General features: G+C 41.9%; 3 protein-coding genes and 1 long non-coding RNA gene across 7 annotated transcripts; 1 reads left to right on the forward strand and 3 right to left on the reverse strand.

Moving 5' to 3' along the window:
- Window positions 1-91: 91 nt before the first annotated feature.
- Window positions 92-869, reverse strand: LOC110188370 (uncharacterized). Its single transcript, XM_020958083.2, has one exon. It carries the CDS (start codon window positions 867-869, stop codon window positions 282-284), a length of 588 nt encoding a protein of 195 aa, XP_020813742.2. The 3' UTR covers window positions 92-281.
- On the reverse strand, window positions 92-22,876 carry Pif1A (PFTAIRE-interacting factor 1A). 4 transcript variants are annotated; one of them, XM_020958077.2, is made up of 11 exons: window positions 22,519-22,876; window positions 19,500-20,253; window positions 18,853-19,084; window positions 15,904-16,017; window positions 14,919-15,200; window positions 7,902-8,096; window positions 7,734-7,835; window positions 6,805-7,083; window positions 4,915-5,070; window positions 2,779-4,500; window positions 92-2,722 (listed from the first exon to the last, which is right to left on the reverse strand). In XM_020958077.2, exons 2-11 carry the CDS (start codon window positions 20,099-20,101, stop codon window positions 1,046-1,048), a joined length of 5,361 nt encoding a protein of 1,786 aa, XP_020813736.2. In that variant the 5' UTR covers window positions 20,102-20,253; window positions 22,519-22,876; the 3' UTR covers window positions 92-1,045. The 4 variants fall into 4 exon arrangements, with proteins under 4 accessions (XP_020813736.2, XP_086687924.1, XP_020813738.2 ...); XM_086831798.1 differs by having other exon boundaries at window positions 6,799-7,083; XM_020958079.2 differs by lacking the exon at window positions 15,904-16,017.
- On the reverse strand, window positions 12,284-14,760 carry LOC147643879 (uncharacterized). The gene is made up of 2 exons (XR_015271407.1): window positions 14,222-14,760; window positions 12,284-12,482 (listed from the first exon to the last, which is right to left on the reverse strand). It is a non-coding gene; the product is annotated as an uncharacterized LOC147643879 (long non-coding RNA).
- Window positions 16,496-19,446, forward strand: Ir85a (Ionotropic receptor 85a). Its single transcript, XM_020958081.2, has 3 exons — window positions 16,496-17,071; window positions 17,137-18,297; window positions 18,375-19,446. Exons 1-3 carry the CDS (start codon window positions 16,824-16,826, stop codon window positions 18,793-18,795), a joined length of 1,830 nt encoding a protein of 609 aa, XP_020813740.1. The 5' UTR covers window positions 16,496-16,823; the 3' UTR covers window positions 18,796-19,446.
- Window positions 22,877-24,776: the final 1,900 nt, after the last annotated feature.

The following is a 24,776-nucleotide window of genomic DNA, read 5'->3' on the forward strand; positions in this document are numbered from 1 at the left end:
AAATCAATTTCCGACAATATCGATAAGTGAAATAGAATATATACATAATTTTTTTGTATCATTTTTTTTTAAATAGTACTGAGCTCCATAATATTGTCGATATATCGTACGGATTTATTCTTCACAACATCTGTACAATCCTATAATCTCTACAGAATCCTTCCTATATCAATTATAAAATACGTATAGGCATAGCTAGCAAATAGCTTAATAAAACACAAAATCCAATGAATTTACACTGATAATTTTGGTTACAAATAATTAAGCAAGGAAAGAAATCACTAAGAGGACTTTTTTGGAAAGCGGTCACAGGAACAGGTACGTTCCTGGCATCCGGGACAGAGCAGTTCCTGGCTGCACCATCGCACACTTCGATTGGATGCCCTCTTCTTGGTTTTGGTCCTATCACCGGACTCATCGCAGCCGCAAATGGTGCCCATTGACTTTGGCTGGAATATGTTCACTCTCACTTGACCGCTTTCCGGATTCAGTTCGATGGGTAGATTGAGGGTCACCGGATCACCGCGCAGCTTGCACTGCCTGTCCTTGGGACAGGGACACTTGTCGTCCGTGTGCAGGCGGGCGCTCACCTCCAGAGTCGCCGGATAGAAGCGTGACCTGGACGGAAGTGTGGGTCCGCCATCGGTGCCGCCATAGCACCGCAGCATCCGTTGGGTGGCTATGGCAGCTCGTTCCAGAACGGCGCGAATCTCCACGGGATCATCGTAACGCCGAGCCTGCTTGCAGACCACCTCATCGCCATGGCCCACTGTCAACTCGGGTGACGCCACTTCCTTCTTCTCCACCTCCTCATCATCACTCAGGCAGTCGAGGAAGGTGTCCACGTCTTCAGTCTCGGTAGTCGTCATTACGAATTTGGAAATTTAAAATCTGAGTAGGAACTTTTTTACGTACTTTTGGGGTACAGAGAGCTCAAGGCAAACTAGACCATAGGTAGCTGGCAACCTTTGAACCAAAAGTAATAAACAATCCACTCGGTAATTTACATTTATGTTCAATTACATCCAAAAGAAGAAATGCGGCCTCACTTGGAGACGTTGAAGAATACTGAGTTTTGACGCTCTACGGGGTAATACACGGTGCAGCATAGCTCCGAGTCAACCTTCCGACTGTAAAACTGCACCACACGCGCATTGATCCGCTGCTCAATCTCCTCCAGCAGCGCCGATGAAGAGGGCTCCACGGCCAGCTTCAAGCTTCCCACACAACGCAACACAGCCACAAATCCCTCATAGCTCTCCACCCATCCCGTGGGTTCCCTTCCCGTCCACATGTCCTGCATCCGTTCGATGTTCTCCCGAAATTCCTCGTCACTCTCCCACATCTGAATGAGACGCGCCCGAAAGGCTGCCGGATCAAAGCCAGTGTCTACTGCATTTTGGACGAGATTGACAAAGCACCGGGTTCGCAGGGGCATCAGTAACAGACGCTGCTCCACGGACTCTTCTATCTGAGAACCACACTCTGTGGTCTCAACCTGAACCTGCGCCTCCTGCTCGCAGCAGTCCAGAGAGTTTTGTATTCCTACCTCCAGAGTCAATACCACATCGGTTTGAACAAAGGATACTGTGGACACTCGCTCCCATTCCATATTGAACATGTTTGCATACTGGGAATGCATAGAGACTCTAGATCTGGATGAGTGAAGTGTATGCAAGGAGGCCGCCGAGTGGAAACTGTTGCAGGAGGAACTCATCTCTAGGGGGAATGCCGATCTTCTCCTCGCAGACGCAAGACGCAGTCGACCACGGTAGATGCGTCTGTAGATGAAGCGCCGGAACAAGGAACGCCGTCGAGGAAGTGTGATCTCTTGCTCTTTTTTCGGATCCTCTTGCTTTTTCTTCATGGGCAAAGGCTCCTCATCATTCCCACTAACGTTCTCATCCGGTTGCCTGGCAGTTTCTAGATCTTGCAGAATGGTGTGACTGCTGGATCCATCAATTTCTCCCGAACACGGTTTAAGGCATATGGTCCTGGATGAGGATGAATGAAGCACAACTTCACCCGCCTGGCTTTCTTGAGTTTGTGAAGGTTCACCCTCTGTAATTTCCCGAGAGACATTTTCGGTTTGCTTGGTAGTTCCCAGACTTATGCGGCTGTTGGACGAACCAAGTGATCGCCGCAATCTGGCTACCCTTAACCTCCTGGAGCGCGATGACAACTTTTGGATGACTGACTGACTAGTTGCCGTAAGGCTAAACATCGTATCGCTCTCCTCACATTCTGCTATGCCTTGAGTGCCTTCATTTTCCAGTTCAGGTTGAGAGACTTGGCTTTCGGGATTAGGTTGAGAGGCTTCAATTTCGGGAATAGTTTCATATACTTCACTATCTGGATTAGTTTGAGAAACTTCACTGCCTGGATTAGTTGGAGAGACATCAGTCTCTGGAATAGTTTTAAAATCTTCAGTCTCTGGGCTAGCTTCACAGACACCACTCTCTGGTTCGACTTGACCGACTTCTCCCCCTGTACTGACTTGACCCTCCTGACTTTGTTCATCAACAACACCAGCCTCTTTTGAATCCTCATCGTGAACCGAGGCCCAGCTAGTTTTTGAATCGGATCCAGCCGACTTGACCGGCTTACGGCCAACGAGACTCACCTCGGATGGACTCTGGGAGAGGAGGGTGTCCGCCAGTTGCTTCACGCTGCATGCAACCGCCAGGAAGTCCTTGTGGGTAGGTAGCTCTCGTTCACGACGCTGCAGAAATTAAGACCATGTTATTGCGAGGTAACGAAAACGGCTTCCCAACTCACCTCTATGTCGAGCAGGGCAATGCCCAATCCCTGGCTGGCCGCCTGCAGATCCGGCACTTCATCCTTCTTGGCCCGCTTGGCCGGACTGTCGTAAAGCTCATCGGCCAGACTGTAATTCTCGGGTATAACGCCCAGCTTCCGCTCCAATATTTGGCATTGCTCGTCCTTGGTACGCAGCTCGTCCTCTAGGCAACGGGCCCGCTCCTCAGAGTCCTTCATCTGACTCTCCATCTGGCGGATTTTGTTCTCCAGCGTGCCCACCTCCTCTTTCAGCTCGCTGTTGGTCACCTCGATGTGCAGGTACTCCTTCTTGATATCAAAGATCTGGGAGCGCAAGGCGTCCGTCTCCTGCCTCAGCTGGTCCTCCGTGTTCTGTTGTACCTTCTTGGCAAAGGATAGGTCGACCATGAGTGACTGGTTGCGTCTTCGCTCGATTTCCAAGGCCTCAGTGAGCGGCATTTTGTGCTCTGCCTCACTTTCGATCTTCGCCACCAAGCTCTCCAAGCTGCTCTTCAGCGTGACGTTCTCGGTGAGAATATCACGGTGCTCCTTGGTCAGGCGGACCAGGCAGGACTTCAGGCCCTGCTCGGCCTCCTCCAGTTGCTGTATCTTTTCGGCCGCCGCACGGGAGTCCTCCCGCAGGCAGTCCTGCAGCTGGGATATCTTCTGCTTCAGACTGGCCTCCTTGGACTGGCAGGCGTCTTCGCGCTCCTTGTACTGCTGCTCCAGATCGACCCAATGGGAGTCGGCCGACTCCATGGCCTCGTAGTGTCGGGCATTCAGTTCCTTGAGTTGGCATCGCAGGCTCTTGATCTCTTCCTTGAGGTACGTGACCTCCCGACCATCGTCATGGTGGGCATGGTGGAATCCCGCCTGACTCAGGCCAAACTCTGTTGGGTGTAGCTTGTCCCCAACTTGTGGCTCCTCCGCTGCCTGGGCATGGTAGCCCGATTCGAGCCGGGGAGTGTGAATTGGGGTGGAGATTTCATTGCCCATCTTGGCCAGTGACAGAAGACGCCAGATCAGGAGTAATGGCAGGGACTGCCGTAGATCTTGCAGCTCCTTACGGGCCTGCTTTCGCTCCGATTGCAGGTGCTCCAACTGAGTCTCGGCAGCTGCGAGATCCTCACGCAGAATGATAACTTCGGCACGGCAGTCCTTGTACTTGGCACCCAGTGCCTCCTTCCCGAATTCCAATTCAACGTTGCGCTGCCGCAGGATTTCCAATTCCACCTCGTTGCGTTGCAAGTGGAGCCGAGTGTCGTTCTCCGCCTCCTCAAACTCGCATTTGGCCTCCTCCAACTGGGCGTTCTGGTCGGTGAGCTGTTGCACCCTGTCGAGCAGCTCCTTGAGATCCTTCTCCAGCTGCAGTTCCTTCTGCAATCGCTGGGCCAGGTGACGGGTCTGGGTATCGCCGCTGCTCTCGTAGATCAGCAGCTTCCCCTCCAGCTGCTCCAGCCGCTCCTGGTAGTACTGCAGATGGGGATGGCCTTGCGAATGCGTCGGCGTAAGAGGGGCAAGGTCGCACTCCACAAACACACCGCTCTCGCTGAGGCTGCTGCTCTGCCACGAGCTCACCTGGCTGCAGTGCCTCTTGCTGGGCGTGGGCGGGGACGAGGGCGTGGCACAGTTGCTATACGGCTGCACTGTGGCCACTATCCTGTTCTGACTGTTGTGACTGTGACTTTGGGCTTGATTGTTTGGCCTCCGGGCATGCGCGTTCTGGGTGCAAAGAAAAAACAAGTATAAAACTTAAATTTTTGCGCGGAAATAGCGATCGCGATATGTCATCAAAAAGTCATTAAAACAAGGAAAAGTGTGGGAATAACTCTGGGATATCCGTGTGTCTATATATCTAAATATAGATGGTATTTATCTGTTCACCACACATTGTACGAATGCCTTTCTATTGACAAACAAGACGTAGATGGCTTAGAATATAAGAAAATATCTACCATATTTCAAAGAAAACTATCTACATAAATCACAAGAATATCTAAATATCTTAACAGTTTAGGCTTTATAGATTATCAATAATCAACCGAAACAGACACCTAATAATATATAAGGAATCCAAAAGTAAAGACCCTAAATGGAACTTTTGTGATCCCAAGATTATTCTATATTTCAACTCACCTGATCCCCTGGCATCATGGCATCCAGATCCAGTTGCTGGACACATTGCAGCAATTGCTGCAGGCACCGCTTGTCCCGATCCTCCAGATCCTGGGCCGAAGACTGCTCCAACAGATCCTGCAGTCGCTGGCAATGACCCTCGCAGGTGCTCTCCATCTGTCAGGTGGCGGAATCGAGAACACACAGATTAAATATATATGTATATTAAAGGCTGATTAACAGTTAGTTAGAGCCAGAATTAGCATCGAATTAATGCTCCGCTTCAGACGATGGCTCCCTCGCAAGTGCACACACAGCGAACACAGACTAATTTCACTTTGCCAGTTGCTGCTCGCATAATTACTTTTGGTTATTGCAATTAGGCGAGTGAATTGGATTTTCAAGCTGAACGACTTCACCGGCACTGGCTGCTGGCTCTAGAAATTAAACGTACCGAAACTGAATAACAACAGAATCGAGATACGGCCAAGGCCTCGAACTAGGGATATCCCCTGGCAAAGTTGTTATTTAAGTCATTACTAATATACTCGAGTAACTATGAAAATAATTTAAGATATTTTAAAATATTTGCATTCCTTGAATCAATATTTTATACGACAATTTATTAAACAAATCAAAGTTGAAAGAACTAACTAAGCTCTAAATTTAATTCTGAACGCTTTCCGATTTTAGTTTTTAGAAAAATAGAAAATCTACATACTCAATTTGCAATTTAAAAAGTTAAGGTTTTTGACAGTTAATTAATTATAATTATGGTGGCTAGATTTGATTAAGTCGTTGATGCTGATCAAGAATATATATGATTTATAGAGCTTAAACTGACTCCTTCGCATTATTAATAGCTTCTGATTACAATTTTAATAGATAAATAGAAAAGGTTTAATAGAAATATAACAGCTATAACTGTCTGACTTTGATTATATCTTTATACTTATTAAAGGTTTGAGTCTATTTAATTATTTATTAGTTATTAAATCGCAGTTATAATTTTTCTTTGAGCTAAACATACCCTATTTTGTATCCTTTATTTAATTCTTTTAATTTGAATTATTTCCCACTGCATTTAAGAGGTAAAAGTGCTCGTTTTTATACATTTAAATCTATTTAAATTCCCCAACTGACTCAAATGGCCCAAAATACCTGAACTCGGTGTATGTAATGGGAAATATTAAGGTGTGGGGCTCAGACAAAGTCTCTATTCGAATTGACTTTGGCTGTCTATGAGTAATGACAAAACACTCGCAACTATAACAAGATTCGTAGATGGCTTCCACTTAGGGCGCTACGCTGCCCTTATAAGCAGCGTTTTAAGCACTCTTCTCTGATTTGGCTAAAACAACTCCTAGGCCAAAGCGTTTATAAGGCCAGCAAGGCAAAATTGTAGGCGTCAATCAAAAGCTAAATTCGCTATGTAAAGTGACACAAGCACAGATCAAAACGAAAACCGAAATGCGAGGTGACATAAACCTCTCAAGTGGACACTAACTATTGGAAAGTTTAACCACAGTTATCGATTCCTGACTGTTTGGTAACACAGGGTAATGGGTTTGCCATTAACCGCGGCTGCTCCACTGAAACAATTTCAATTGGAAAACAAAACACAGCAATTGCAATTACAATAGCAACACAGAGAGAGTAAGACTGTTTGTTGCTGCTGCCGTTAAAGCCAAAAACAATTTCCGCGCGGGCTTAGACGCCAAACAAAACTGAGAGACTTCGCGAAGCAGACGGAGCTGGCCAAAAGCGCTGATCGCGGCTCAAACCGAACTCGAGTTCGGTTCGAATGAATGGCTCGATTCATTCATAAACGAGCCCCCGGTGTGAGTCACTCGCCTGAGTGGTTCCGAAAACTGGATTTGAGTGGTTTTAAGATCTTTCTTTTACCTTTACCTTATCGCTATCGTCTTCCAGCTCGAGTATGCGAAACTCGAGGAGTTCATTCTGCTCGCGCAGTTCGCTGGACTCGTCCTCGATGCTCGATCTCTGATCCTCCAGCTCCTTGATGCGTTGCACCAACTCCCCGATTTGTGTCTGTTTCCGGCCACTAGACAGGGCCGCCTGCTCCGCAGTCTCCAGCTCCTGTTTCATCAGCTGCACCTCCTTGTGCAGGCGCTCGTTCTCCTTTTGGTACATTTCCGCTTCCTTTTGCAGCTTGTCCATATCCTGCAGCTGTAAACAGGAATGGGGGTGGATTTAGAAAACATTTTACGAAAACTATGGCTGAAATTCTAGGCTCAAAACACTCACACTTGTTTTTCTTTTAAGTGGCAAGTTGTTTGACTATTATTTTAAAGTTAAAGCAAAAGTTAAATACTAAAAGTATCAAATTACTCTTAGATTCTACAAATATGTAAAATCTGTTTTAAAATGCTTTATTATTAAATAAAAAAGTGCCGTAAAAATAAGCACAATTTATATATAAAATAATTATAAAATATTTTAAGATCCCAGAATCAATATAGGAAGATTCCCTTTATATAATGCTAGTTAAGTGGAATGTAATTAATTTTAAGTTCCTGCAATATAAGCACATACCCTAAATATATATAGAACATTTTAACTTGACAATAGAGGCAACACTATAGTTGTTTTAGTTGCATGGTAATGCTTAAGCTATTCACAGAAAAAATAAATAAGTGAAACTAAGCTTTGAATCACTTTTTTAATGGCTCTGGTTCTTTTTAAGGAAATCTTTGCTATAGCTTATGATAAATCTGTCCAAAATAAATCAAAGTAGACAGAAGACTTTCATTAATCATTTTTGCCTATTTAATTTAAGAGCCAACTCATCCTAGTCATCAATGGCCATGGGTACTTACAGTCTGCCAGATGACGCCGCTGTCGGATCCACTCGAAGGCGGCTGCGGGCTGATGGAGGGCGGGGCCGAGGACAGAGCCGAATCTGTGTCCGAATTGTGGTCCTTGGGATTTCGAGGGGATTCAATTAGGATGGAATTATATAGCATTTAAGAGCAGAGAATACTCACCTTCGGCTTGAGGGCCGGATGGCTGCTGTGGAGCGTCGTCATCCAGGTGGTGGCCCGCATCTCGTCATCCAAGTTGCTGCCTTGGCTGCTCTTCACTGATGTTGTTGTGGCTGTTGTGGTTGTGCGCATCTCGAGCGCTGATTTATGCGCATTTTTCGAATTGTTGATTAGCTCAATGTTCTTGAGTTGGGTTATCTGCAGAGCGGAGAAGAAAAGTATAGAGGTTGGAAAAATTAGAAAATGTCGTGCCACAGTTACATTTGTGCCAGCACTCTCGTTTCCCCACGTTTTCTTTGGCCCCTAACTGGCCGGGGCAGTTAACAAAAGAATCTGTTTTTTATCTGGTCTTCTAGTAAAACCTAGAACGCAGAGCGTTTCGTGTAGAATGTGGAAGAACAGAAGAAAAGAACGCTCCGCTTTTGTGGCGTGCTCTTTACATGTGTGTTAACAGTTATGACTTGATTTCTTGCCACAGACACACATTTGGCCAAAAGCGCCAAATCACTGCCATTGTAAACTGTTGGACTGTCGGACTGGTACACAGGTTGCTTTTGCTTTTGATCCGGACAATGCTGCCTGCCCTCCTCCATCTCCCCTCTAAAAAGGTGGGTTCAATGACATGGTCGTGAGGTGCGTGGCATTGCCAGTTTTACTTAGTCAGGGCCCAAGGCATCGGGATATATGTATGTATGTACATAGTGCTAGCCGATCCTGGTCGTGAGTCATGAAACACAACGCACAATCTTTAAGCCAACTCACAGATTTTCGCTCTCATCACGATTTTCATGGTCACGATGCCATCCATCAGGCCTGTCAGCTAATTAGCCTGCAACTCTAAGCCCTAACCCCAAACCCCGAAAGCCGGGCCCCAATTCGAAAAGCCAAATCACTTTCCAATCAAGCAACGCCCAGTTATGTTTGCTTTCATGTCAATCGCTTGTTTTATATAACACCCATAATAGCAGTGTTATTATACGCATAATGCTGCATTATGCTAATTTGTGTGCCCCATCGGACATGAAGAGAAATCATTAATCAGTTGTGAAACGAGGTACACCCAAAAAGGTTTCCAGAGTGCCCGATGCCCAAGAGTCGGTGCAATGACCAACCGCATTCATTTCACAACTGCAAACACTTGGAAAAATAAGTGTTCTTAAGCTTCATGAGGATATTAGATAATTATCTGCAGGAAAAACTTGTTTCTTAAATGTAAACGATATATACAAATTTATTTTTATGAGCTTGAAGTTGTTATTTTGTGTTTTTCTGCATTTTAAAACCTTTATTAATGAACTTTAAATGTTGCTATAAAAACTTTTTATTGAAAAAAAGTAACTAAGTACTCGGTGATTGTGTTTACTTTTATAGCTTTTCCGTTTACTACTTCTATTTTTCTTTTTTTTCAACATTAATTTATTTAACATTTACAGTAAGATGTATCCATTTTTGAGGTTTCTTCAGCACATTAGCTTAAATACCATTTTAGGTACAAGAAAACATTACAACATACTATATTTAAGTTATATATTCTCATTAAAATTGGTAGATTCTTTTTAAATTAAGTTGAATATTTTAATTTTTAACTGGAATTGTTTATATTGAAGCAAATATACATAATTTTTCTTTGATTTTATTAAGAAATTTACTTTGTTTTCATTAAGAAATCGTTAAAAGACATGATAATACTCTGATTGCAATATATATTATAAGTAAATTTAAGAATCTTCCCATGACTTTTTTTTAATATTTATGTATTTTATTTCATCAGTTTAAGAAGCTATTAGACCCGTTGTATAATTTCTAATATTTTTTCTATGGTTTTCATTTGGAAATGTATTTCTCTGAGTGCATTCACTACCCATTTCATATATGAGAGTCCAGGGTCTGGGCCCCAAAATGGAGTTTGGCGTCGGCGTTGCTTTTACTTATGCCGTTGGGGATTGGTGTTGGTGTTGGTGTTGGATTGGAATTATTGCTGCCGGCGTTGGTGTCGCATGCCTGCACGTCTTCGATTGAAATTATCGACTGTGGCAAAGAGTCAAGAGCCTTTGATGGTGATCACTTCTGCCGGAGAGCTAACCGTTATGGTAATTTCTTGGTTCGATTCCAAAGAGAACTTTTTGCATAACGGCCGGTTAACGAACTCGATCAACGTGCTCGGCAAGATTAAGCAAGCAAGTGGCTCCAGGCCTTCGATCAACCCATCTTCCATCTACCATCTACTACTATCTACCGTCTGCTATCCGCAATCCCCTGCGATTCCGGGGAACTACCAGTTGATGGCTCTATTGATGCCATATGCAGATTGCGCTAAATGCAGCGTCGACGTTGCGAGACGGAGATGCGCCATCGGGTTGATTTCAAACGCTCGATCTCGATGGATTGTTTGTAAATCTGTCGGCAGTCCCCTCAACCTGCTGAGCCATATACGATACGCGGAGATACTCCAAGATACTCGGATGCCCCGTCTGCTGTCTATGTAGGTGTGTTTATGTCTCGCTGTCGGTTTGTTTGCACAAGCCGCGGGCCAAGTGATTGTGATTGTGATTGTGTGAAATGATTTTCCTTTCTGCAGACAGGTTTCACTTCGAGTTTGGAGTTCGACTTCGATCGGTGCAACAACTGCCACTGCAACCAGACCCAAGATGCAGCGTTCCGGGTTCGGGTCCGTGGGCGATTACGTGTAACAGCAGCCATCAAAAGGCATCGCCGGTGTCTTACATACAGCTGCGTTCACAATACTAGACCTAAAATGTGTCTTCCGGAACATGACACTTGTCATTTGGGGGGGGAAGGGGGAAATCGTGATAGATGGGGTTATATTTTGACAGGATAGTACGTCGGAATATATGGTTTTTTAACCAAACTCAAACTCATCTTCTAGTTCTTCCTTTAACTTTAAACTATATTCTATAATTCCAAATTCTTATTGCTACCATCTTGAGCCCGACTGTATATACCAACTAGTTGGTAAGATATTTGCATTTGGCATTGTAATTCAGGTTTAAACCTCTCCGCACAAAAGGCACTGCCTTGATTTGATCTTGCGAAAGCGAAAGTTTATATGCGCTAATGAATTATATTGTATTGTATTGCAGATGGTATATGGTATATGGTCGAGACAGTAGGTATTTGGTATCTGCTGGTGTGTCAGGAGGGCCAGCGGAGCGTAACTCCTCGCCAGCGATGGGGGATAAGCTAATTGAACTAATGAATGGACTCGGAGGGCCCTGTTGACATATATGCATTGCCGACCGTTAATTTGCATCGATATCGCACAACGAACCCGCGGTTTAACCGGGGAATCCAACTGTGGCGATACTCGATTTCCGATGCCTTTCCCTTTCGATCTGAGATACCACAAATGGGTAATTATTCATCCGTCGCGGCCTCAGCTGCTTTTTTGATGATGATAATGATGTCCCCCTTTTGTGGGTTAACTAAAAATTTTGCTAAATTTTTATAGACACCGCCGCCGTGTGGCAGAAATGTCAGGCTGTAAAAAAAAACATTTGATACCGCCGATAGAAGAGTCAATCATCCAAGACGATCTCTTAATGGTTTTCGAAAGTGGATTAAATTGGGGCCGATAAGCTCCAGTTTTATAAGTTTTAACTTAAGTTGTTTATTATGCATTATCTTTTAAACAAAATTAAATTAAATTAAATTAATACGTGGGTTATTGATTGGAGGCCAGCTTTCGAAATATAATTGTATATTTAGGCTGTCGTTAATGCGTTTACATTTTCTGATAAAGCACATCAAATACTAATAATTACATATTTAATTGTAGGAAATGTAATTTAATCATCTGTTTACTCAGCAGTTTCCTTCCTAAAAACTAGGGAACTGAATTCAATTAAATATTTGTAGAGAGGTAATTCAAACCCTCAGTCTGTTTTCTTTCATAAAGGAAATAAATATAATTATTGATAAACTATTTATTTTTATTATGCCCATTTCCCCATTTTATGCTCGTATTTTATTATATAAATTTATATCGCTCCATGAAATGACACCAAATATTTTATAGCACTTGTAGATCCAATTATCGAATTATAAAATTGATTTCCATTTTCGCTGAATGAAACTTCTCTGGGTTTTATTTATTCCAGAATCGTAATATATACATTTAGCGCCAATGTGACGAGACTGCCATACGATCGGCCCCCGCCATTCCATTCCCATAAATCAGATATCGATCTCCCTTCGGCTAATTGATTATGGCGTACGCGTCGTATGAGCAATGTCAGTGGCGAGACAAGCTGAGTAAGAAAGGGTTCCCAGAATATAGACGTCTATTAAACATGGCTTAAAGTACAGATTTGGCAAGTGGCTATTACTATTTGCACTGGTCAATCGGTCAATTACCTTGACATCCCTCCGGTCGTAGTAGTAATCCATTGTCAGGCGTATTTATGCATTATTCCCACACATGGAGGTAGGTGTGTGGTGTTGTTGGGTGTTTAGAAAACATACACTCACACAATATAAAAAACAATTAACCGCAATTTTCAGGTTTTTCAACCGTTTTTCGTTTCGTCTCTTTGATGGCATATAGTTTTCACCGTGGTAATTTCACTAAAACATCGAAATTTATAGACACATTCGGCGAAACGATTCGCGATTTGCATATGGTTCACATTTCCATTTCACACACCCCTTTTTTTCCTCTCTCACATGTCGTTTATTTTTTGTCTGCACACTTTTTTGTGTTGTGATTACTTTGCATATTGGTAGCGTCTTGTTTTAGCAACATCATCATCATCAGCATCACCAGCAGCACCAACTACATCAAAACCATAATCATCAACATCATCATCATGGCATCGCTTCGCTTTTACTGTCGTTTGGCGATGAAACGATGGGAAGTTGGGGATGACTAAATTTCTGCAGGCCCCATAGTCATAGTCGTAGCAACATATCGTATTTAAAATAGCGTTAACATTTTTTAAAAGCTTTTCACTGACCCCAATTGGAGGTGTGCGCACACACACTCCCCACAAGCCACACACACTTTTTTTCCTTAAAGACTCTTAGGGGAGAGTGCTGCCTATGAGCTACACAGGCGAAAATATCTATCAATAATTAATGAAAATATTTTACAATATTTTAAGATCTATCAATTCTATAATTAAAATAATGAGGAAGTCACAGAAGTGCTTGGGAAATTAAAGAGAAACGTTTTATTCTTTAGAGTTTTAGTTTTGGCTTCTTTGTTCTAATGATTACTTATTTTGAAGACCAACAAATTAATCACTTAAAATCCTTGAATTTAATTACATTTTCTTTAAAAAAATCTGCAATTTCTCATCTTTGGTAGATACAAAGAACGTTTTGCTGCTATGTCTTGAGTGTTTATTATAAAAGTTAATGCACCTTTTTAATTGTGTCAAAAAAGTCAGCGTCAGTTTAATGGGGCAATTAATTCTTCACACATTTTTATGATCTTCTGAAGGTGGTTGAACTCCTCGAAGGAGTTTTGGGGGGGTCGTAAAATTTATACGGAATTTTCTTTATATAGTTTTCTCTGGGTGTATTTATTGATGCCGTGTCTATTTCTTGTTGCTAGATGACATCGTTGCCCCGATGTTGATGATGTTGCTGCACTTGGCTATGCAAATGTGAGCCAGACCGATAGAAACTTGTGCGCACTGTCCGACATACGAGCTTGGATTAAAGAGATCCGAGATCCGAGATCTGAGATCCGAGATCCCAGAGCTGAACCCGATCTTGATCTCGATCTGGAATCAGTTGTCATGGCTCACTGATCTGGGGATCGGGGGATCTCCCATCTCTGGGACATAACAAATTCTCGACTAGTTTGGCATCGAGATAAAAACAATTACTTGCAGGCGCGATTAATGAACTGTAAAATCGAATTCGATCATTGGAACGGAACGGAACGAACGGCCACATAAATGGACAAATCGGGGGAGCGGTGTGAAAGGCAATTAATTTTGATCGTTTTTGGCATATTTTTTTTTTCACTAAACTATAGTGCGAACGCGGTGAAATTATGGGTTCGTGTGTGTGCGTTAAACAATGCAAAAGTGAAAGACAAGCTGTAAATGGGTTTTCCTATTATGATTTGTTGCTGCCCGAAACTCAATTCAAAAGTAACGATTGTTTGTAAGTATGATGGTATGTATCCACCGATCCGGCGGCATGTGTATTATTATTGTATTCGGCTTTTGGTTCCTTCATTTTTGTGGCAACTAAGTCGAAGACAATGCACTCACTGTTTGGGCCAATGAATGGCCCAGAATTAGCAGCACAAATTTCACCTAATTATGCACTCTTTGAACTCGCTGTTTTACCCATTTGATTTGGTGCACTTCACTTGGGGATTCTCTTGTATTATTTATTCATTTATTTTGCTTCTTTTTTGTTTGTTTGTGGGGTGCATACGGCACACCTGAGCTGCTGTTGCTGCTGCTGCTAAGACACCTGCGACTTCGGCGAGCTGAAAACCCGAACTGACAACCATTCATGCGAGCGGTACACTCTCGAGCGGCGGGAGAGAAAGTGACTGACTGACTGAGTGAGTGAGTGAGTGCGAAAAACCGGCTCAGGTCCGCTCAGACCCTCTCTTTCTAGACAGAGAGAGGGAGAGACAGGGTACTGGCGATCCACTTGCAACACTTGCACTGCTGCTGCTGCTGCAACTGCAACAATTGCCGCAGTTGAGCAGGTTTTCTTCTGCACTTTTTTTTGTAGTTTGGTTTTTGCCCACCGCTTATCGTCGCGGCGATTGTTGTCTCTGCCATTCTCATAACTAACGCAAAATTATATCATAGATCATGCCAATAGTGCATAACAGACAGATGCCAGATACAGATACTTGAGCTTGAGATACAGATACAGAGCACAGATACAGCTAACGATACTCTGGCTCTTAGCATTTAACCCAAGCCTCTGGACAAGTTCAAGTGCCTGGCCCCACTCCGAAAAAAAAGCAAAAAACACAGCAATAAACAGCAAAGAAAATAAAGCACGAAAAATAGAAAGACTCACCTCAGGTGTAACTTGAGCCTGGCGTATGGGATTTTGTATATCTTTTATATCTGTATCTGGTTCGTTTTCGGCTTTGGTTTCTCCTGTGGGTTTCGCCGGGTTCGTAGTGGGTTTCTTCTTTGGCTTTTGGCTCGTTTCGTTTGTATTCGTTTTGGGTTTTGTCGTTGCTTGTGGCACCTTGGCTTCATTCTGCTGCCTTTGCTGTTTCTTGGGACTCTGTAGTGCCAGCAAGTCCTTCCTAAGTTGTCCTATATTACGTTCTTTGGTCTTGATTTCCTCTAGCTGCAAGTTAAGTTTAAAGTTGTGAAAGATTAGAGGGGTGAAAGGAGAGAACGATGCTTTATCTTAGTATATTTATCTTCTGAGAAACTTATATAAGATATAAGATAAATTATAAAATTATGATATGATGTTTTTTGGTTTGGTTTCGTATACATAAATGAGGCTTAAAACATTAGACCTTTTCTTCTTTATACCTCTAAATATTATTCATTAAATTTATACAGGATATACTTTGTATCACTAGAATAAAATTGCCATACAATTTCAGTAAATGAAATTAAAACAAATTACTTCTCAAAGAAGTCTTGCACAAATTCCATGAGAAAAAAAGCTACAAATCACGGAAGTACACTAATATCTAAGATATTTATGAATGAAATGAACTTTAAGTTAAATGCTATAAAAACTAAAACTAATAGCTTACTTAAATAATAAAAATAAGGAATAAAACGATCAGTGAAGAAAATTTATAGCCCTCTTGAGCTAGTTAAAAATGGTTTGACTTTTGATTTTTAGACTGTGCAAATCCATCTTAAAAAAAACTGCATGTATGAATTTCAATGGTCTCCGGAGTGCTATGAAAAGTTGCCGGTCCGCTTCTGAGTACCGCCGCCGTAGCCGTTGGGTTCCGTTCCCCCCTCTCTACCTCTCTTGGCCGTTATTTTCGGTGACCCGTTAGCCGCTGCCGCTACGCACAACTTACCAAACGTGTTATTTCAATTTTGGCTGATTTCTGTATGTGAGTCAATCGGTTTTCATACGCGTTCTTCAATTGCCGCATATCGGCAGCCTTGAGTCTATCAGCTTGCCCCATAATCTGCAAGAAATTGTCAAGTCATACCACAACTTTTGGCTTGGGAGTCCAGGGAATAAGGGGGAGCTCAGGGGTTAAAGCCGGCGGTTAAAGCCAATCCATGCTGTTAGTTTGCACTTTGCGATTAGGTCGCACATCCATTAACCAAACGAGATACAAAAAATATATACACAAAAACATGAAAAAATAGATAATATAACTGGAAAGGAAAGTTGACGAAATGATACCCTTTAAAGGTATATTAATTTGAACACAGCAATTTAGAACAGCTTGATATATATGGAGAATATCTAAATATACTTTCACTCTATGAGAAAGTTAGAGTGGTAAATAAAAACAATGTGTTAAATATTCATAATATATTCTGGAACACTAAGAAGTGTCTGTGTAAGATGAAGAGTTACAAACTTTAACAAAATTTAAGGTTTTTAGTCATGGTTTAATATAGAATAAGAATAAATCAGAATCACATATATTGATCAATTATTAGTCAAGGTTTGAAAACGAAAAGCTAAGTCAGCAGCATTGAATATATTATCAGATTATTAAGGCATCTAAATAATTATAAAGCTAATAATACTAGACACATTTATAAACAAATCAACCCTACATTAACCAACAAAAAAAAAACCTAACGAACTCTAATTGAAATGTACGTTAACAGGTAGGGAAAGCAGAATAGATATGGCACAATATTTGCCCAATGTCCTCCCCTGATATGGCGGGCATTAACGAAATTGCCATATCGAAATTGGCATTGGGTATAAAAACAAAGGTGCCATCGCACAGGACAAACAGTTGGCATCGTCATGTCCTTGCCGTGGCTGAAACAGCTCCTGCTCATCCTAACCGTGGCCCAATTGTGCGGGGCAGGTGAGAATCACATATCTTTGAGCACCAAGAAGAGCTCGAACTTAATGGTAAAGATGAGCGAGATCCTGTGCAGGGCCAAGATCAAGGTGCTATTCGTGTACTTTGAAAACCAAACGTCGCACGAGCACACAGGCCAGATCCTTAAGGAAGTGACCAAGTGCGACATATCCTACATTTCACTGAGGTAATCTGAGAATAATCCTCTCTTATTTTACATTTGTAATACATGTAATGATTTTCTTTTGAAAGAAACCAAAATGGTCCCCTGGAGGTGGTCAGGGATGATGGAATACTCATGTATATGGTGATGATTATCACGAACATCTCCCAGCCCTTGGAATTGTCGCTGTTACGTAAGAAATCCGCTGCTAAACATCGGTCACATGTGTTCCTCTTGGTGAGAGATGCGGACACCGTTTCCGATGCCTGGATGAGGGCCAGCTTCCGGCAATTCTGGAAACTCTGGTTCCTGAACATAGTGATCCTTTACTGGAGAGACAATCGTCTGCATTCCTATCGCTACAATCCCTTTACGGACAACTATCTGATACCTGTGGATCATGCACCGGATGGAGTGCCCAGCTTGGAGCAGCTCTTTCCCAAAAACATTCCCAATATGCAAAGGAAGCCGTTGAGGATGTGCATCTATAGGGACGACGTGAGGGCCATCTTCTGGCGACAGGGAATCGTCCTAGGCACCGATGGCCTAATGGCGGGCTATGTGGCTGAGAGACTGAATGCCACCATGATGATAACTCGTCCGCATGCCTATAATAACCACAATCTGAGCTCAGACATCTGCTTTTTGGAGGTGGCCAAGGAGTTTGTGGACATGGCCATGAACATCCGCTTCCTGGCACCGGATACCTTTCAGAATATGGCGGAGAGCACTGTGTCCCATATGCGGGATGATCTGTGTGTGATTGTGCCCAAGGCTAAAACAGCTCCTACTTTCTGGAACATATTCAGGTCGTTCGGTCCATTGGTTTGGTCCCTCATCCTGGCCTCCGTTATACTTGGCAATATCTTTTGCTATTTGCTAAGGGAAGGTGTGGGCGGTGTTTTTTTGCAGCTTTTTGCCGGAGCCTTAACCCTGCCTATGACTGGCATTCCACGGAACCACTCCCTTCGACTATTCCTCATCTTTTGGCTGTACTTTGGATTACTCATCTGCTCTGCGTTTAAGGGCAACCTGACTAGCATGATGGTGTTCCAGCCATATCTGCCGGATATCAATAAATTGGGAGCTCTGGCCAGGTCGGACTATCGCATCCTGATCCGTCCGCGACACCTGAAGCACATCCGGCATTTCCTGACCCTCGGGCACAAGCACGAGGCCAGAATACGACAGCTAATGCTACAAATGCCGGACGCCGAGATGTACAAACTTCTAAAGAACAACGATCGCAGGTATTTACGATAATTATATTGAAAATTACTTGATCCATATTGACATGTTATTTTCTAATGATTTTCCTGCTCCCCAGATACGCCTATTTGGAGAAGTATCACATTGCCCGCTTTCACGTAAACAACCGGATGCATATGCAGCTGGGACGTCCGGTTTTCCACCTGATGAACAGCTGCCTGGTTCCGTTCCATGCCGTTTATATTGTGCCCTACGGTTCACCCTATCTGGGCTTCCTGGACTCACTGATCCGGAGCTCTCATGAGTTTGGCTTCGAGCGTTACTGGGACCGTATCATGAACTCCGCCTTCATCAAGGCGGGAGTGAATATGGTGAAACGTCGTAGGGGTAGCACGGATGATCCGGTGGTCCTTAAGCTGCAACACTTTCACGCCGTGTTCTCTCTGTGGCTAGTGGGGATCGGGATGGCATGTTTGGTGCACATCTGGGAGCATTTGAACCACAACTACAACTGGGCTATAACGAGGCGACGGCACTAACTCACGCACAGTTTCATGCAACATGCAACGGCTGATTAGCCACAACTGAGAACTCACCTGGGTCTTCTCCTCCTTGGTTCGATTTGCTTCCTTTAGCACGGCGATCTCGTTAGTCAGTCTTTGGATTTCATAGTTGATTAGGCCATCGGCGGTCACTAGTGTGCCGCCCGATTCCGGGCCCGATTCGATGGGTTTCTTAACACCATTGCTCTTCTTGGCAATATCCAGCGTGTGCTGGAGCTTCTTCACCTCACTCTTCCAGCGGCGGCTATCCGCGTCGTTTTGTGCCCTGGAATTGGTAAGGAAAGATTAGTTATAGTTAGGACCTAAAACCCTATATTTCACAGACTAACTGATATTATTTCTCCAAGAAGAACCTTTTTAGTTTCTTTAAAATAACGAGCTTTCTTTGTTTTAATTTCTTTATTTACCAGAGAGTTCTATTACGCAAATCTAAAACTAATATATATAAGTAATATAAATCATAAAATATATTCAAATACATTTGTAGTTCTATAGATTCGTCATCTGATTCTAATTATCAGCACACAAAAAGGTCAATAAATGTCGCAAAACAGTTATACTTAGAGATGATTTATATATTTATATATTAAATTATGATTGACAACTTCGTTTTAACTATTTCATAAATCTGTGTAATCAAATCACTTTGAAAATCACTGACTTCTGCCATAGAAACTCACCTGAGGGCCCTCACAGCTCCTCGTTCTGTAATTAGGCTGGACTTTAGTTCGTTGACCTCCAGCCGGAGCTGTTCGGTGAGGGCGTTCAGCTTCTGGATGGTGTCCAGATTCTCCTGCAGCTTCCTCTTGATCCGCTGTGGCGGAGCTGCCATCACAGTTGTGGTCGTCACGCCACCGATTATGACGGGACGTTCCCTTTCCCGCTGCTCTTTGTCCACTTTGCCAGCGGGCTTGGCTGATCCTGCGGCTGGCGCTACCGCCTTGGCCGCCTCGAAGGACTGTGTGTCCTTGGGACGCAGTTTCCCGCGACATTGCAATTGAATGCCCTCGATGCGGGTGCGCTTCTCCTGATTCACCGTGTCTCCCACTGAGGTCAGGGAGGCGCTCAACTTCTTTTTGCGCTTCAATTTATTCTTGGCCATCGTTTGCCAGTCTTCGATATCGTGCTTGCTGCTCGCCCTTTCTGCTCGGAAGCTGTCCTTGGGCCTGGAGCCAGGATCCACCCGGGGCGCCACAGTCCCATTGTGGGGCGCCAGGACATGGGAGGACCTGCTCTCATTACATCCCTTGCCAGAGGTCGTTTTTGTTTGGTTTTCAGCCATTTTTATGTAACTTTAGTATATAAAAATGTTGCCGTCGTTTTTTGTTTTGGTTTTTTTCTGTAATTTCTCAAGCTTCTGCATATGCGGTGCGGTCCGACCCTGCCGAAAGTCCCTGCTATACTTCACCTGGTCATCGATGGATTCTCCTCAATCTGTAAGCAAGAAAGTTGGGCAATTAAATTATTATTATATATTTATGCTTATGCTTTTAATTGTGGCTCGTGGCAAGCCAAGCAAAAATAACTAGTGAATAGGGGTATTTGCATAATTGGCCATTTGTTTGGTAGCCAAGTTAATTTTTACTTGCTTTTATGTTAGCTATAAAAAAATTAAAATGAATTATGTTAGCCATAAAAAAATGAATATTGACATTCATTATACTAGTGTAAGATATTATAATTTTAGTGAAAATTTTGAAACGCAGTGATGAAGTCATTTTCGAACACCCAAAATACATCTAATAGATATTTATATTCTTGATCTGCCTTTGACTTCAATTTTTACAACATTATTATACATTTTCAGGGTATTATATTATATACCCTTACCCTTTCAGGCTATTATAATTTCAGTCAAAAGTTTGCAACACAAAGAAAGAGTCGTTTTCGACTCTATAAATCATACACAATTGATCTAATTTTTGTTCTGTAATAACCACCTGTAAATTGGCAATAATTTCTTTCATAAGATATGGCTAATGTTTATTTTATTTTCTCGAATAAACCATATTTTGAAACACTCATTACTTGTATAGGAGTACTGTTTTTTATTATTTTAAATACCTCAATCATGACCCTTCACTATTTCGTTTTCAAATATACGGAATATATAATAAAGTATATGCAATACATACATAATTAGTTGTCTGGGAAATGCAATCACGTTCCTACCGTCGTTAATATAGATTCAATTCTAGACTAAAATCCACCCTATGTAATGCATATTATATAAGATTAATCGATTTATTCAGAGTTCTCCCTAGACTCTCATCTTAACCCCCTAAATCTCTGCGTGCAACCTCAAGGCGTTTGTTTCTTTCTTCTCAGTCTGAGAGATTCCCCCTTTGTCTGGTCGCATTTCCATGGCTTCTGTTTAGCCGTTGACTTTTCAGTGCTTTTCTTCACTGTTCTGGGCTAATCAACAAGTTTTTCCCCCCGTTATTGATTTCCATGGCAGAGCTTTTCCTTTCGTTTCGCCATAATGGGTCGGGCCACACACATGAATGAAAAGAAACATATTGGCACCCTGGGACTGGGAAATAGTTTACGATGCCAATTGCGATGGATAGACTAGTCCCGAATGGCGTTTCCTACTGACGTCATGCGGCGCGCCTTTTTGGAAAATGTAGAACTAAATGGAAGGAGGAGGAGGTACATGTGTTTTTTTTCAGGTTCCCCCCACGGGGGCTCTTTACACGCAATAAAAGCGTTTTTCATTAGTTTTTTTTCTAGAGCAGAATTCTTTGCATTGCTCCCACATCCGCCCGAAAGATTATAACAAAGCATCTATATATACTGTCTGCTCTGGTGCACACACGAGGGCCTCAGTTCAGTTCATATAATGCTCTGCGAGAGTTCTGGCCGATCATCTTTATCAAGGCCGCGATCTGTGTGTATATATGTAGGTACATAGGTGTATATATAGAGCGACAGATGTGTGTACTTAGCAACCTTATGGCGCTTAATTGGCAGATGATTTGTTGTCTTTGGTTGTTACTATAGAGTGATTAGGAGTACCTAGTACTTGGGCCTCTATAAAGTGGTGGTTTGTATCTCAAGGCTCTGTTACTTTCGAAATCGTTAAGAAATAAATATGAAGAAATACTGAATGAAATGAATTCTTTCCTAATTCCAGGGAAAATTTATTACATCTCTCTTGATATTTATTTACTCACTTAACTAAGTCTTGAAATATTTAGTTTTATGATTATTACAAGTTCATTATAAACTCTTCTTTATAATAAAGTAAAGGGTTTAATGATGACAGTTTCCCTAACCTAGTTACAGCTGTAATTCGAGGGATATAATTTTCATTAAAAGTTGGAGGGGGGGGGCAAGTTTGAGGCTCTCATGTTGCATTCAATTTAATTAAATTAAAATTCGCTGCTAAAGTCAACGCAATAATAAAGTGTTTTGGGGTCGACACACGCCATGGTGACATCACAGCCTTTGGTGTGACCGGCTTGGATTGGTTTGGGGATTGGTTTTTGCTCAAACGAAGCCAGTCTGCCCACCCACTCGCTTTCCATCCAACATCATCCACATGGGCAGATGAAAGTCTCTTTTAGCTTTTTGCTCTTTAAGTATGTATATTTTCAGACATATATCAATTTGAGAAAATATTGCCAAACGATGAGTCGGACAGCCGTCGAGTGTACAGTTCGCGCGGCTGATTCATTGAAGATCACGTATACGCACCATTAGCTGTGAAATCCTTGGGCGTCGTTAGACCAAAGTTTGGCATGCCTTGCTGTTAACACGAACCTGTATTTATATTCACTCACTCACTCACTCCACTCTGTGTGTAATTGTAAACAGTTTATTTACTGCTCGTTTGCCACTGTTTCTTGCAGTGTAATGACGTCAATTCATTTATTTTGTTTCGCGCACAGACCAAGTAAAATATTGTCGGTATGTGGAGCAGTTCTCTTCTTCGACAATTATTTCGCAAAATTTCCTTCCTTTATTTGATTTCGAATTATTCACAGAGTTCGTTACAGGAAGTATCAATTTGGTATACAAAAATATATAACACAGTTTCGTCGATTTTCAAGTGAGTAGTTATGTTCGGTTCGTTGGGAATATGTTTATATATACGTATGTTAATTAGTTGCAATCAATTTAAATTTATAAATTAAAAGAAGCGTTCTATACTAGCTAAGGTTTCGTTTTTGCTCGGCGGTTGCAGAGATCTTTCGTTTCGGCCGGACACCGATTGACTAACTCGGCCTCCCGAGCTTTGGCAAGCTCTTTCACATTCGCCTCCATTTCCATTTAATTAAAGAGAGCTTTGCCATTTATTCATGCAGTTCTTGGGGTTGCGGTCGGGCAAAGCTCTGGCCCCAGTGCGTGCGTGCCCAGAAGAATATGCCCAACCCGACCGGGAGCCGGAAGAGGCCATTTATTGGAAGCCTATTGCGTTTTCCTCACAGTTCCCAAATTCATAACAATAACAAACATGCCGCTCGCGTATTAATAACCAAAAATATGGGAACTTTAAGGAACAATTTCGGTCAGAAGAATAGGTTAAACAAGGGTTGTGATTGAAGAACTTAAATTATACTCAATACAGATAAAGTTTAACAACTCAAAGTATATAGGTTCATTCAAAAAAAAGTTTTAATAATAATTTAAAATAAATTTATCAGACCAACCTAGTAAAGTCTTCTGATAATGTCATTAAAGATCTTTAAATCTAACTTCCCTTAAGTTTTCATACACTTCCGTGTTGAAGAAGTGTGCTAATATATTGTTTTATCACCGGAAAGCTTATTAAGCATTTATACGACTTGAAGATAATGTGCATTTTACAAAACGTGACATTAAAGTTGTTGCAATTTACTGGCTTGTTTGTTGCTTTGAACCTGAATGAATACTAGCATTATCAAACATATTAATATCATGCAAAACATAAGATCTTAATATCTCTATAAAAAAATAAAAAATTAAATATAAATATAATAAATGCTATTTTCTTAACCTCGTATGTCTGTTTCTTCCTCTGAATGACCCCACCAACAGCTGGAACTCCACAAATCACAAATAAATTTGACAATCGCCTTAACGACACCATGAATGATGGACACAATTAGAACACACTCAGATTCCAGTCTGTCAACGTTTAAACGAGATCCAAATACGATCGCAGAAATGGGGAACATTCTATGCAATGGGATTTTTTTTTGCCTTATCATCTAGTAGTTACTAGAAGCTTCAAAACACTTTACTCACTCAGTATTTGCATTATTCATAGTCGGTGATCTCCGTTGAGGATCCTGAAATGTTTCGTAATCACTCCGCAATATTCGAAATAGAATCCATTGGCATTACTTGTGGTCCGTTGTCGTCGTTAGGAGGAGTCTTGAGCAACTAAAATTCCAATTCCACATGACCGAATTAGATTTAGACTGTGCGATTCCATTTGAACCTAATTATTGTTGAATGTTCTGTCTTATTGGCCTTTTGGCGACTCTCTTAATCCAATTGTTGCCTTATTGCTCGGTGCACAACTCACTCAAGTTGAGCGGTCGGAACAAACTGAAGATGCGGCGCACATTCAAAAATGGAATAAGCGTGCGTGCATCGCCAAATTTATATAAATAGAAAGAATCACAATTCTATATTTGAAGTTGGGAGCGATTTCAAAAAACCGCTCAACAGGTCAACTGTGACGTCACACGGCTATCGATGGAAGTCATCGATTGTACTAATCGGTCACGTTTGTTATTATTTAAATTGACTCTGTATTCTGGATTCACAATTCAATACTTATTTTTGATTAAAAAAATATAAATAAGTGCCCTTTAATAAAAGCAATGTTTAAATTTTAAATAATAGTTTTTTTTTTGAAAAGAGCATTTATAGCGTAATATTTATATATATTTATACAAATTTAATGATTTTTTTATTTAATTCGTTTTTTTTAATGTTCAACAAGAATGGGAATAGTCTCTTAT

This window comes from Drosophila serrata, unplaced genomic scaffold (genome assembly GCF_035046125.1).
Source record: "Drosophila serrata isolate PLE 108 unplaced genomic scaffold, ASM3504612v1 contig_241, whole genome shotgun sequence".
NCBI classification, from domain to species: domain Eukaryota; kingdom Metazoa; phylum Arthropoda; class Insecta; order Diptera; family Drosophilidae; genus Drosophila; species Drosophila serrata.

Excerpts from the sequence above, each read along its gene's own strand:
- LOC110188370 (XM_020958083.2), bottom strand. The coding sequence starts at position 869 with ATGACGACTACCGAGACTGAAGACGTGGACACCTTCCTCGACTGCCTG.
- Ir85a (XM_020958081.2), top strand. The coding sequence starts at position 16,824 with ATGTCCTTGCCGTGGCTGAAACAGCTCCTGCTCATCCTAACCGTGGCC. Across the intron at positions 17,072-17,136 it reads ATATCCTACATTTCACTGAG|AAACCAAAATGGTCCCCTGG; the intron begins GTAATCTGAGAA and ends TTCTTTTGAAAG. Across the intron at positions 18,298-18,374 it reads CTAAAGAACAACGATCGCAG|ATACGCCTATTTGGAGAAGT; the intron begins GTATTTACGATA and ends CCTGCTCCCCAG.
- Pif1A (XM_086831798.1), bottom strand. The coding sequence starts at position 20,101 with ATGGCTGAAAACCAAACAAAAACGACCTCTGGCAAGGGATGTAATGAG. Across the intron at positions 19,085-19,499 it reads GGAGCTGTGAGGGCCCTCAG|GGCACAAAACGACGCGGATA; the intron begins GTGAGTTTCTAT and ends TACCAATTCCAG. Across the intron at positions 2,723-2,778 it reads TTGCCCTGCTCGACATAGAG|CGTCGTGAACGAGAGCTACC; the intron begins GTGAGTTGGGAA and ends TAATTTCTGCAG.